The sequence below is a fragment of the Ochotona princeps genome, chromosome 2 (assembly GCF_030435755.1).
Source record: "Ochotona princeps isolate mOchPri1 chromosome 2, mOchPri1.hap1, whole genome shotgun sequence".
NCBI classification, from domain to species: domain Eukaryota; kingdom Metazoa; phylum Chordata; class Mammalia; order Lagomorpha; family Ochotonidae; genus Ochotona; species Ochotona princeps.
Genome location: NC_080833.1, coordinates 104,955,059 through 104,966,799, shown reverse-complemented (window position 1 = coordinate 104,966,799; position 11,741 = coordinate 104,955,059). Strand labels below are relative to the sequence as shown.

Genomic DNA, 11,741 nt, shown 5'->3' with positions numbered 1-11,741 from the left:
CCTGTGTCTTCCCTGACCCAGCCTGTGCACTAAGAACAGGATGCCTCGAAGCTGTGAACACTGGCCAGCATGCTTGGCGACTTTCCATGTAAATCTATATGATTTATTCCTCAGCTCCTTTTCAGATGCTGGGGGGGGGGGGGAATGTGAAACATTTACGTGGGTGTATGCTCAAGGGTGAAATCCTAAATCACTTTCAGAATGGAAAGGAAACCCAGTTCTTCTCTATATGATTTTTAACAGCATCATTTCTATAGGGAGGGTTTTTGGTGGTTTTGTTTTGTCTTGTTTTGTTTGTTGATACTTTAAACTCCACTTGCAAAAACAACATTCCAGATTCTCTCACTTCCCTATTCTAGGACTCTTTAACCTAAACAACTTCCCTCAGGGCTAACCCCTGTCCTCTCCAATTTCATTTCTCTTCTCCCTCCCCCCTCCACTGCCCTATGGAGAACACTCCTCCGAGGTTCATGTTTTGGAAAAAATAAACAGAGGAAGTATGACATAAAAGAAACTGAATGATTTGGGGTGGGAGGGACTGTCACCTTCTTTCAACTCAACGCCTTTTAACTTTTGAATTCCCTCTGAATTCCTTCTCCAGCCGCTTCGTCCCAGGCTCCTGCGGGCTTCTCCGGTTTTGTCCTTCCAGGTGGAGGTCTCCTTAGCAACCTCCAGGTTATGGTTTTCCACATTGGCTTTTCCAAAGGATTCCTAAGTCTAACCTTCATCCCTTCGGCAGCAACGCTAGCCCATTTCCTCTCATTCAAATAAGAACAATACCCGTCCCTATCTCCCTGCACCCTCTATCCTGTACTGTCTTTGTATTTGTCCCTTACATTCAAACAGGATCTTCCCCCTCCTGCAGCCCTGCACAAAGGCTTAGGCCACCCTTCCCACAAAGCAAGCCTGTGGTCAGCGCAGCAACCGAACCCAAGCAACCCCGCCCGGGGCCCGGCCCAGCCTCTCCCGGAACCGGGTGCAGCGGACTGCGAGAGCCGCGGGACTACAACTCCCAGCAGGCCTCGCAGCCCCGCCTCCTGCCCCGCTCAGCTCTGCCCACTCTGGGTCTCCATTGGCCTTCCGGGGGTAGAGATTAGATGGGAGGTGGCCATGGGGCTGCGGCCGGGGTTTGTCCCCTCCTCGGCTTCCGTAGAGGAAGTCGCGCGGATCTTCCTCTGGGGTGTCGGTGCCCCCCTCCCCTTCCTCGGGGTCCGGGGGTGACATTGCACCGCGCCCCTCGTGGGGTCGCGTCGCCACCCGACGCGGACTGCCCCAGCGGACGCACTCCTCCCATTTGCCTCCCTGGACCAAGCCTCCACCCCGCCCCCCAGCCCCAGCCATGGGGGCTGCGGTGTTTTTCGGATGCACTTTCGTCGCGTTCGGTCCAGCCTTCGCTCTCTTCTTGATCACTGTGGCTGGGGACCCTCTTCGCGTTATCATCCTGGTCGCGGGGTGAGTCATGGGTTGGGGGAGACGTCAAATAGAGGGGTGGGTTTGGAGGAGCTGGGGGCGAGTCCGGCAGCCTGGGACTGGGGGAGATGAGTCGGAGGTGAAGGTTGCTCAGGGTCAGTTGGTGGACTTGAAGGGTTTGCCCTTTTTCCGGCCATTGATTTCTGCCTTCCAGGGATTGCAGATTCCTCCCACGACGTCAGAAGAGGCCCAAGGCCGAGACTCGTGCGGGGGGGCTGTGCTGACCTGGGTCGGCCCAGTCAGGTGCCCTAGGGGAGGACCGACTGGGGCATGGACACCTCCCCCTTCGGAGCCCACACAGGCTGCCTCTCCCCACCCCGAAGCTCCCTAAATTCGGGTCCAGATCCAACAGATGAATGCTGTGTTGGAAACTGCTCAGTCCCCCGGCTGCCTGACCATCCGGAAGTCCAGCCTCCACTGTGTTGTGCCGCAGCTTGGCTGAGTCCGTACTTTGATTCCTCTGGCCGTCCCCAACCTGGCCTGCCTCTCATTGCCCTTGTCTCTTCTCAGGGCGTTCTTCTGGCTGGTCTCCTTGCTCCTGGCCTCTGTGGTGTGGTTCGTGTTGGTCCATGTAACAGACCGGTCAGATGCCCGGCTCCAGTATGGCCTGCTGATTTTTGGTGCTGCTGTGTCTGTTCTGCTCCAGGAGGTGTTCCGCTTTGCCTACTACAAGCTGCTTAAGTAAGACGATGGGATGGCCTGAGAGGGGAGCCCTCCTGGGAAAGGGGGTGGCAGGCTGCTTTGGAAGAGGAGGTACCACAGGGAAAGGAGCAGCCCTGCCCTCCCTCATGTATACCCCACCCCACCCCACCCCAGGAAGGCAGATGAGGGCTTAGCATCGCTGAGTGAGGACGGAAGATCACCCATCTCCATCCGCCAGATGGCTTATGGTGAGCCAAGGGAGAGGGGCTGGCGGGAGGTGCTGGAGACCCCGGTCCCTGGGGAAGCCTCTAAGCTGCCACCTGTCCTCAGTGGCTTCCTGCCTGCCTTCCTGCCTGCCTTCCTGCCTGACTGCTGAGCAGAGGTGGTGTGGAGGGAGAGTAGGCGCGGCAGCTCTGTGCCTGGGCGTGGGGAGGGCTCAGGTCGCTGGTGAATCAGGTCCCCATCACTGCCGGCATTCATGAGCCCCTCCCTCCCCCCAGTTTCTGGTCTGTCCTTCGGTATCATCAGTGGTGTCTTCTCTGTTATCAATATTTTGGCTGATGCTCTGGGGCCAGGTGTGGTTGGGATCCATGGAGACTCACCCTATTACTTCCTGACCTCAGGTAAGGCCCACTTGCTGTTTTGCCTTCGTTGATTCCCCACCGTCCCAGCTCATCCCTGGCCCTGACACATTGGCCTTCCCTGGGAGATGTCTTGGGCTCCGTATGGCAGGAGGCTGGGAGAGAACCAGGGTGTGTCTCATTGCCGCCTCCCTCCCTGCAGCCTTTCTGACAGCAGCCGTCATCCTGCTGCATACCTTCTGGGGAGTTGTGTTCTTTGATGCCTGTGAGAGGAGACGGTACTGGGCCCTGGGCCTGGTGGTTGGCAGTCACCTACTGACCTCGGGACTGGTGAGTTGCAGACAAGGGCTTGAGAATAGAGTGAGAAGGGTTTCCTAGGGAGTGGGATCTAGGGGGCAGAGGGGGTGTGGAGGCGCACCCTCAAGCCTTAGCAATTTTGCCCCAGGAGAGGCAGAAAGGTGAGTCTGTGGATTCTATCCCCTCAGCATCACTTGCACCAGCTGCTCTGCGAGAGAGGCTGGGGGTAGAGTCTGAATGGATCAGTCAGACTAATTCAGAGGGCCTCGAGTGAGCAGGAGGAATGGAAACATTTGATGGTGCTCCACGTCAAAAATCTCCTCAAGCCTGAGATTCTGGTGCCCTGGTAGTGGTGGTGGGGGTGTGTGACTTTGAGTGACATTTGTAGGCGATCAGGTTGGGGAAGACACTCACCTCTTTTTCTCCCTACACCCTTATTCTCAGACATTCCTGAACCCCTGGTATGAGGCCAGCCTGCTGCCCATCTATGCAGTCACGGTATCCATGGGGCTCTGGGCCTTCTTCACAGCCGGAGGCTCCCTCCGAAGCATCCAGCGCAGCCTCTCGTGTAAGGACTGACTACCTGGACCGATCGCCCGACAGATCCCACCTGCCTGTCCACTGCCCGTGACTGAGCCCAGCCCCAGCCCGGGTCCATTGCCCACTCTCGGTCTCCTCGTTGGTCGCTCCCGCCACCACCAGGGCTTTGTGTTGTCCATCTGTGACCTTTAGTGTCTAAGCTTTGGCAGGAGCAGTCTGGGTTCAGCCAGTCAGGGACCGATGTGGGTTTGAGTCTGCACTTAGCCCTCTTCCCCCCTCCCTTGTCCAGGACGCCCTATGTGTTAGTGCTCTGCTCTCACCCGCCCATGACTCACCCCCCTTCCCCTCTGCAGGCCGACGGCAGGAGGACAGTCGGGTGATGGTGTATTCTGCCCTGCGCATCCCACCCGAGGACTGAGGGAACATGGGGGGGACCCCTGGGCCTGGGGTGCCCTCCTGATCTCCTCGCCCTATATTTCTCCATCTCCAGTTCTGGACAGTGCAGGTTGCCCAGCAAAGGGACTTAGCTTAGCTATTGCCCTGGAGAGGAGAGTAATGGAGGCTCAAGGGTAGACCAGCTGCCCCCTCCCCAGACTGACGTCTTAAGTCTTTTCTCTCAGGTCTCAGAGGGGAACCCATATTTGGTATGATAACCATCCCAACTGCCTTTCTTTTTTTTTTTTTTTCCTTCTGAAATTGGGGAAGGGAGGAGGAATGTTGGAACAACTGTCACTTCCTTGGGCTACTTTTCCTCCCCCAACTCCAATTGCTCCTTATAGCTGGGCTCATTTCTGTCCCCTTCCCCCTAGGTCCCAGGCCCTGGGGAAAAGGAAGGACGTGCATGTTTGGGAACTGGTATTACTGGAACTAATGGTTTTAACTTCCTTGGTCACCAGCATCCCTTCTCTCCCCAAGGTGAAGCGGAGGGTGCTGGGGTGACCCTGCCTGCTCTGGAGCCACAGTGCCCCTGGACAGGTCAGGCCACCATCACATCGCAGGGAAGGAGGGCAGATTTTTTCTAGTTTTTAATTGGGATGTGGGGTGGGGAGGGAGGTTTTCTATAAACTGTATCATTTTCTGCTGAGGATGGGGTGTCCCGTCCTTTTAATCAAGGTGACTGTGATTTTGACTAATAAAAAGGACTTTATAATTGCGGGGGGAACTTGACTCTCAAGGGTGGGGACAACGTGTTCCTTCAGATTTCTGCCCTCTCATGTCTCTTTGTCCAGTCCTTAATTTCACCACATGGTTTGGGAAGCAAAGACAGAAACCTGGGCTGGTGGATTCATGCTGGAAACGTTGGGTTAAGTATTTTCCCAGAAGTAGGGGTACCTGCCGCTTGCCCTACCACCCCCAGTCACCACTCACACCCATTCCAGGGATGGAATAACAGGAGTTCATTGCCCATGTTTGCTTTTCCCTATCCTTTGCTCATTTCCAACACTCTCCTACCCTCAAGAGCCCCAAAGAATAGGCCAGAACAAAGGTCAAAAACTTTAATTTCTAAATAAATTGAACAAAAAACTCAAAACAACGACAAAAATCCAACATCAACCCTTTTCAAAAACCCAACATCAACCCTTTTTCCTAAAGGAATAACCTGCAACATATCTAAGAAAAGGGACATAAAAGTGTAGGAGTGGGCATTTGGGGACACGTCCCCAACTTTCCCTACAACTAACCAGTCTCATTAGCAACACGAGAACCTCTTGGGCTCCTGCTTGCTGTGAGAAACCCAAGGCTCCCCTGTACTTTGGGGGAGAGCCTGGTTTCACCCCAATCTGTCAGGCAGTGTCTGGAAGAAGGAGGGCGTCTACCTACTACTTTACAGCCTTTGCTGGCCTGTCCGTACAGCCCCATTTTCGAGGCTCCCTGACTGGCGAGAGTGGCAGCCGTCCACGATCTGGGTTTATGCCTCAGCAGTGGTTCGTGCCGAGGTGAAGACCACACTTTTCCTGTTTCCCAGCCTCTTCTTCCTGCAGGAAGGAAGAGAGTCCAACGTGAAGCCAGCAGGAGGTTAGGGAGAAAAGGGCTGAAGGCCTGCAGAGGAGGGCCTCACCTGATTTTTCTAGCAATGAAATAAAGAGCCAGCAGAAGGCAGAGGCAGCCGACCAGGATTCCCACTGCTATACTCAGCATTTCTCCTGCGGAACATAGCAGTGGCAGGTGGCAGCCTAGGGCTAATGGAGATGTGGAGTCCTTCCCCTTGCAATGCCCCGGTAGGCATGGCTGTCTTACCTGTGCTGTATAGGGATCCGGCTGGAAAGGAAGAAGAGCTGGGTCAGTGGCACATCAGACTGCCAGCCTGGCTGAGAGCAGCACACTCTTTCGCCTGGGAGAATCCGCTGGGCGCTCAGGTGTCTGAGCAAGTCCTGGAAGCCCTCTCCCCTCTCAGCCTTAGGCTACCTACTTCCTGCCATTGAGACCTTCTGTGTCCCATGTCCTTCAACCCTGGAACAGTCACCTGGGTTAAAAGATGCCAAGACCCCTCGCTGATTGAGGGGTTGGGGGATGCGGAAATTCTCAGCCAGGAGCTCGGAGGGCTCCTCTTCCTCTGTAGAGAACAGTGTTGTCTGCAACCTCTCCAGCTACGGAGCACAAGAGTGCAAGTGAGGGAAGGGTCACTTGGAGAGAGTGGGGTCTCCTGCCACCAGCCTGTCCCGCCGCTCACCTGCTCCACTGAGATCTGGGCCCTGCGGCTGAAGACTGTCCAGAGCACACTCTGGTAGCAAGGGGGCGTTGTGAGTGAGCCATTGTACCGGAAGAAGTGCTCCAGCTGTGGCGGGAACAGCCCTCCCACATTGAAGGGGGGCACTGAGGTCTTCTCATCTAGGGAGAAGGAGGCGTGGTTTCCTCACTGCACCCTGGGCTCCCCCAGGCGGGGATTGTTCAGCACATGGCCTCCTCCTAAGGGCTCATCCGCAGGTCAGCTTTTAAGTGTCCACAAATTCTGTCATCTCTCGCCCTATACCCTTGGAGGACTCACCTTTATGTCTTATTTCATGCAAATGCTGCAGAATGTGCTCATAGGCGGGGTTTTCTGTGTCACCTGCCTGGAGGGGGAGAGCATGGAACAGGTATGGTAGGAGTAAGACACTGGTGTGCAGAATCAACAGAGTGCCTGCCTGGGGAGGGAGGCCAGCAGCCATGAATCTGAGGGATAACCTGGGTGAGACCAGGACCACTGACCTCAATCAGGATGCCCAGCACAGCCAGGCCCTGAGGCCTCTGGGCTGCTTCACTCAAACTCTCGTAGGAATCGGAATCATAGTGTACAACGTGCAGCTGAGGGAAGGGAGAGGGGGTGGAGTCAGTAACGGCTAGTCTCTACCTGCCTCTGGGGCCTTGGCTCTGACTGCACCCTTCACCCCAGCACGACTTTGCTATGTGTCTGAATCCTTTTCCCAGTGACCAGCTGTCCCTGTCTCACTGTGGGCTTCTTGTTGCCTGGTACCTCGGCAGCGGCAGCCTCGCTGTTGATCTGATGCTCTGAGCCTCCAGGTGACCCTTGACGACCCCAGTGCAGGTGGAGCTGGGCAGCCACGTATTTCCGAGGGAGTCCACTCAGATACAGGGTCGGGGGCAGAGAGAGTTGCACTGAGCGGGAGAGGGCAAGCCAGGCTTGTTGGGGGAGTGTGTCATAGCTCCCACTCCTCCCAACCTGGTCTGTCACCACTTCTTGGGAGACTTGGTCCCCTGTTTAGCCTTCTTCCCCACAAAGCACTCTGCCCCATAGGCCAAGGCTTTGCTAGCCTGGCTCCCCCTTTCTCACTGAATACAAATTCTAACTTGGACAAACTTGGCCATAGACATGCAGGTTCCACCTGACCTACAAGAGCCTGATCCCATGTTCATATCTCCCCGATTGTGAGAGAAGCTTTCAGATGCTCCAGGCCTCTCCAGACTCTGGAGGTTTGAAGTGGCGCCCGGAAGTCCCTCCAGCCTGGGTCTTACCTGTGTGACCGTTATTGTGCAGGTCCAAAGGCTCAGTGCCAGGCTGTTCATAGCCATGGGGCTGCAGAATGGGTAACTCGGGGGCAACTGTCACACTGTCTGTCCGGATGTCGATGGGGGACTGGGCATCGTTCCCGCACTCAGGGTAAGAGGCTGGCCAGTGTTCCTGACCGTGTGGGCCTGGTGGAAGTTACCAGACATTTGTCCTGTCCTCTGGCCCCAGCCACCCATTGATCCTGCCTCACCAAGTTAAAGATCTGTGTGGAGGTAGAAATGTGCCCCCTTGCACGCAGGCCCAGACCCCAGTTAGGCTAGGCTGGGTAAGGTAGGAGTTCCTGCTGGGCTTTATGCTCCAGGGGCTGAGGGTACTTCCCCAACCCTCGTGATAAGTGGGAGCACCAGCACTTTACTCACCTGTAGTTTGAGGAGGACAGGGAAGCTGAGTGAGGGGAAGAGGGCATGAACAGAAAGCCTGGCTGTTTGCAGAGGTGGGGCTAGAGAGCAGAGGGAAGGCAATGGGGGCAGATGGTCCTAGAAAGGGAGGATCTCCTTGGGCCGCCTGTGCAGGCAGCCTGGGAGGCAGACATCCTTCCTCTCCGTCATTCACGCTGGCTCTCACACTGGACCTTGCACCAAGTGTGGAACCCCACTCAAGTCATTCATCAGAAGTTCAGAGAGAATGAATTCCACCTCCCCTGGGGGCACACACTCTCTCACCAGCCTCTTCCTCTCCCCTGCCTCAGGCTCTGTGTAGCTTCAGGTGCAAATTGGGGGTAGGTTGCAGTAGGACAGAGAGAGCTCAGAGAACTGGTGGCTATGCTAAGGGCTTCTCTCTCTGTTTCTCTTCCACTGCGCTCCTTCCCACATGGGTTTACCCAGGCCCTAACCAGCTTTCCTGCTGAATCAGGCGGGGTGGGATTTGATGATTACAACAGGGTCTAGGAGACACAGACACACAGCCCAGGAGGGGAGGGGAGGAGCTGGATTGAGGAGCTAAGGGAAAATTCCTCCCCAACCTCACAGCAGGTCTTCCTGTCCCCCACACCCCGCAGGAAGTGGTCCCAGTGGAGAGAGGTGTCTGTAGGCCCACGGTACTGCGGGTACTGCGCTCACCCTCATACGTCCAGTGTTGACCTAAAAGGCAGAGTGATAGGGATTAGAGCTGGTGCAGCCTGGGGCAGAGCCCTGTCCTCCACTCCTCTCCCTGCGGCGCTGGGCTGGGCTCCACCTCCCTCTCCCTCTTGGCCCACTCTCCTTCCTCCACTCCTGTGCTTCCCAAAGGAAGCTCTGAAACTGGACACCTCGGAGGTGGAGAGAAAGGTCGGGGGGCCTATTTAAAAATCACCAGCTGGGGCTGCACTTTATGCTTGCTGAGTTCAAGGGGGAGGAGGAATGCAAAGAAATCGAGTTCAGAGACTAAAATTAACTTGGATCCCAATGTGCAGGCAGCCCAGCCCTTAACGTTTCTCCAGCGTGTGCCAAGTCAATCTAACCCTTGGAAGATTAGGGTGGGGTGGGATGGGGTGAGGTAAGGGTACTAGGGAGGCTTTGCAGAGAAGGAACCAGAAAGAAGGGAGAGAAGAGAAGGATGGGTTTTTGCTGAGACCAGATTATTGCTTGGCCTTGAAACATTGCATGAATGAAGGGACTGAACTGTAAATTAATATTTAAATTCTTCCTTTCTGACTTCGCCCAGCTAACTCGGCCTCAGCAGCAGCCATCCAGCCAGGGGAGGGTGGTGGTGAGGAGGAGCGGACAGGGCAGGGTCTATCCCTAGGTTGAGGGTGGTGGGTGGGCACGCACAGCCAGGCTGGCAGGACAGGATGAAAGTGGAGCATTGTGTGTGGAGAAGAGAGCTGCCAGCTGGGTCACATGCCAGGCTCTCGTGCAGTCCTGTCGCTGGCTCAGAGGCTGGGGGGTCTGCTGGTCCTGGGCCCTTCCAGGACTAAACTGCTTCCAGGAGAAAAGGCAAGCTGTCCTGGAGGAATTTGTGCTGCAATATTTAAACTGCCAGAAACCCTGGAGAAAGACGGTACATGCTTTTTCCCCTGGAGCCCTCCGCACCTGCTGCCTACAGTGCCTTACAATTCTGAGACTTGTAGGATGCTTTCGACAGCATCCTTGGTCTGACCAGCCCATTCCTTGGTTCATATGGCCTTCTATTACTGGCTCTGGGGAACACTCGAACAACTGGAATTCCTCCCCACCAAATCTTCAATGCACCGGTTCTCAGCTTGGCCGCCTTTCCTACTTTTCCTTTTCCTTCAGATGAGATTTGCACCTGTCCATGAAACTATCCCCCCTCATCCTCCGCCTTCCCCTTCCACACTGTGGACACCCCTGTCACCCTGTTTTTCCCGCCAACCTTAATTGTATGCCTACTCTGTGCTGGCTACTTCACTAAGCAGGAGAAACACAAAAGTCAGAGCTATGGTGCTCCCAGGTCCCACTCCTGGGACACACCTGGGCCTGTGCTCCCAAGAGTCCCTGCTCACCTCTTGGGTGCCCCTCAGAGTCCTTTGTCAACACTAAAGAGCCAAACAAATGCTGACTGTGATAGCTGCTGTATTTGGGGAAGAGCTTGGATAGGAGTTGCTCTGCTCTGCATGCCAAAGGGGGCACAGGGGTCAGGGTTGGTTGGGACTGGGCAGCAGGTGGCTCCCTGCCTCCTTCCATGTTCTTCTTGTCCTTCCCTCTATTTCTTTAGGATTCCCTGCCTGAAGAAGCTCACAAATAAGGAAGGCCAGGAGGGCTGCCGGCACGCCTGCCCGGCAGTAGGGACAGGCTCTGGAGAGCAGCTGCAGTCTAGAGCCCCCCCTCCAATCCTGTGCTTGGGGGTGCACACACCCTGCCCCCTACTAGTGCTGCCTTACCCCTAATACCTGCAGAGCAGGGAGGGCGAAGGGAAAGGGAAGGAAAGGGTCTCCTAAAGTCTCTCCACGCAGTCCCAGGTGTCTGTTTACACTTCACCTCCCCCATTAAGCACACACAGTGGCACGTGGACCTCAGCACAGACACCCCCCACCCCCACACACATCCACCCGTACCTACCCCCATCTGCAGCCAGGATCCAAATCACCTCTAAAAGGAGGGCGAAGAGCATGGTATCCCGGGAAGGGCTCAGGGTGGCGGAGTTGGGGAGTAGAGGGCTGGGACAGGCAGGGGGTGGGAGAGGAAAACAAAAAGGTGGGAGAAAGAGGGAGCGCGAGCGAGCGAGTGAGTGAGCGGGCAAGTTCCTGGAGTTGTCTATTGATCTGTTTTCAGCTTGCTGTCCCGTGCGCTTCCAGGGAATTTGGTTTTTAGTAGGGTCCCATGAGTTTCTGAGTTCCAGGACAAATCTCTGGCTGCCTCGCTGCCCTCTTAATCTTCCTCTGCAGCCTCCACTCCACTTGCTGGCCAGCAACTTCACAATTGCCTCCGCTTTTAAGGTGGCTCTGGACGGGTGTATGTGGGGGGGGGCGGTGACCGGGCTGCTGGGGAACAGCTCCTTAAATAGCCGATTAGGCATGCACGATGGCCCGGCTCACTCCTGCTCCCTCCTCACTGGGAGTACTGGAGCCCTAGGTCAGGAGCCCAGCTGGGGTGAGCTCTTCCTTCCTCTGCTATTCACGTGGAGGCTGCTCACTCAGGGGTCCCGGGGAGCAAGCGGGGAGCCAAGCAGGGGCCCAATCCAGCCCCCTCCAAAGGACACTGTGTCCTCATTTCCTCTGCCCTGGGAGGTAAGGCACAGAGGGTAGGGGAAGGCTGGATCCAAGCATTGCTGAACCTGAGCTGCCCAGGAGTGGGAAGGGAATGCAGGCTGGAGAGCCAGAAGCTGGGGACTCGGGGTGCAGGTGAGGGCAGGAAGTCAAGCACTAAACCCCGGCCCATGGAAGAAGTGATGTCTTTCTCTGCGCCTGTCACCACCCCCTTCCCACGGTGAGGCCTGGGTCCACGTGCCTGTGTGGCTGGGGTGCGGGGGGCGGGTTTGTTTGCTGTATAAAGCCCATTTGTGTGCCCAGCGGGGGAGGGGCTCCAGCAGCACCATGAAGAGACAGCGGCTCTAACTGCAAGACCCAGCCACCTCCCTCCCCAGGGAGTGCAGATCTAGGGCGGCTTTTGTCACTGAAGAGGACACTGACCCTTTGGCCAAGACACAGAGGCGCAGGACAGGAGAAGAGACAGAAGGCTGTGGAAACCATCATGCCCGCCCTCGGGGAAAAAGGCGGGCTCCAGAGAAAAAGAGGGGAGGGGTGAAGAGAGTAAGAGACTTTGTGA

General features: G+C 56.1%; 2 protein-coding genes across 2 annotated transcripts; one reads left to right on the top strand and one right to left on the bottom strand.

The window, feature by feature from the left end:
• The first annotated feature begins 1,096 nt into the window (after window positions 1-1,096).
• On the top strand, window positions 1,097-4,676 carry APH1A (aph-1 homolog A, gamma-secretase subunit). Its single transcript, XM_004588848.3, has 7 exons — window positions 1,097-1,452; window positions 1,981-2,151; window positions 2,287-2,360; window positions 2,613-2,735; window positions 2,896-3,023; window positions 3,435-3,558; window positions 3,884-4,676. The coding sequence occupies exons 1-7, from the start codon at window positions 1,340-1,342 to the stop codon at window positions 3,946-3,948; spliced, it is 798 nt and encodes a 265-aa protein (XP_004588905.1). The 5' UTR covers window positions 1,097-1,339; the 3' UTR covers window positions 3,949-4,676.
• Window positions 4,677-5,076: 400 nt separating this feature from the next.
• On the bottom strand, window positions 5,077-11,344 carry CA14 (carbonic anhydrase 14). Its single transcript, XM_004588847.4, has 11 exons — window positions 10,536-11,344; window positions 8,598-8,618; window positions 7,485-7,664; window positions 6,985-7,127; window positions 6,720-6,815; window positions 6,517-6,583; window positions 6,202-6,359; window positions 5,995-6,118; window positions 5,769-5,789; window positions 5,590-5,674; window positions 5,077-5,506 (listed from the first exon to the last, which is right to left on the bottom strand). The coding sequence occupies exons 1-11, from the start codon at window positions 10,990-10,992 to the stop codon at window positions 5,440-5,442; spliced, it is 1,419 nt and encodes a 472-aa protein (XP_004588904.2). The 5' UTR covers window positions 10,993-11,344; the 3' UTR covers window positions 5,077-5,439.
• Window positions 11,345-11,741: the final 397 nt, after the last annotated feature.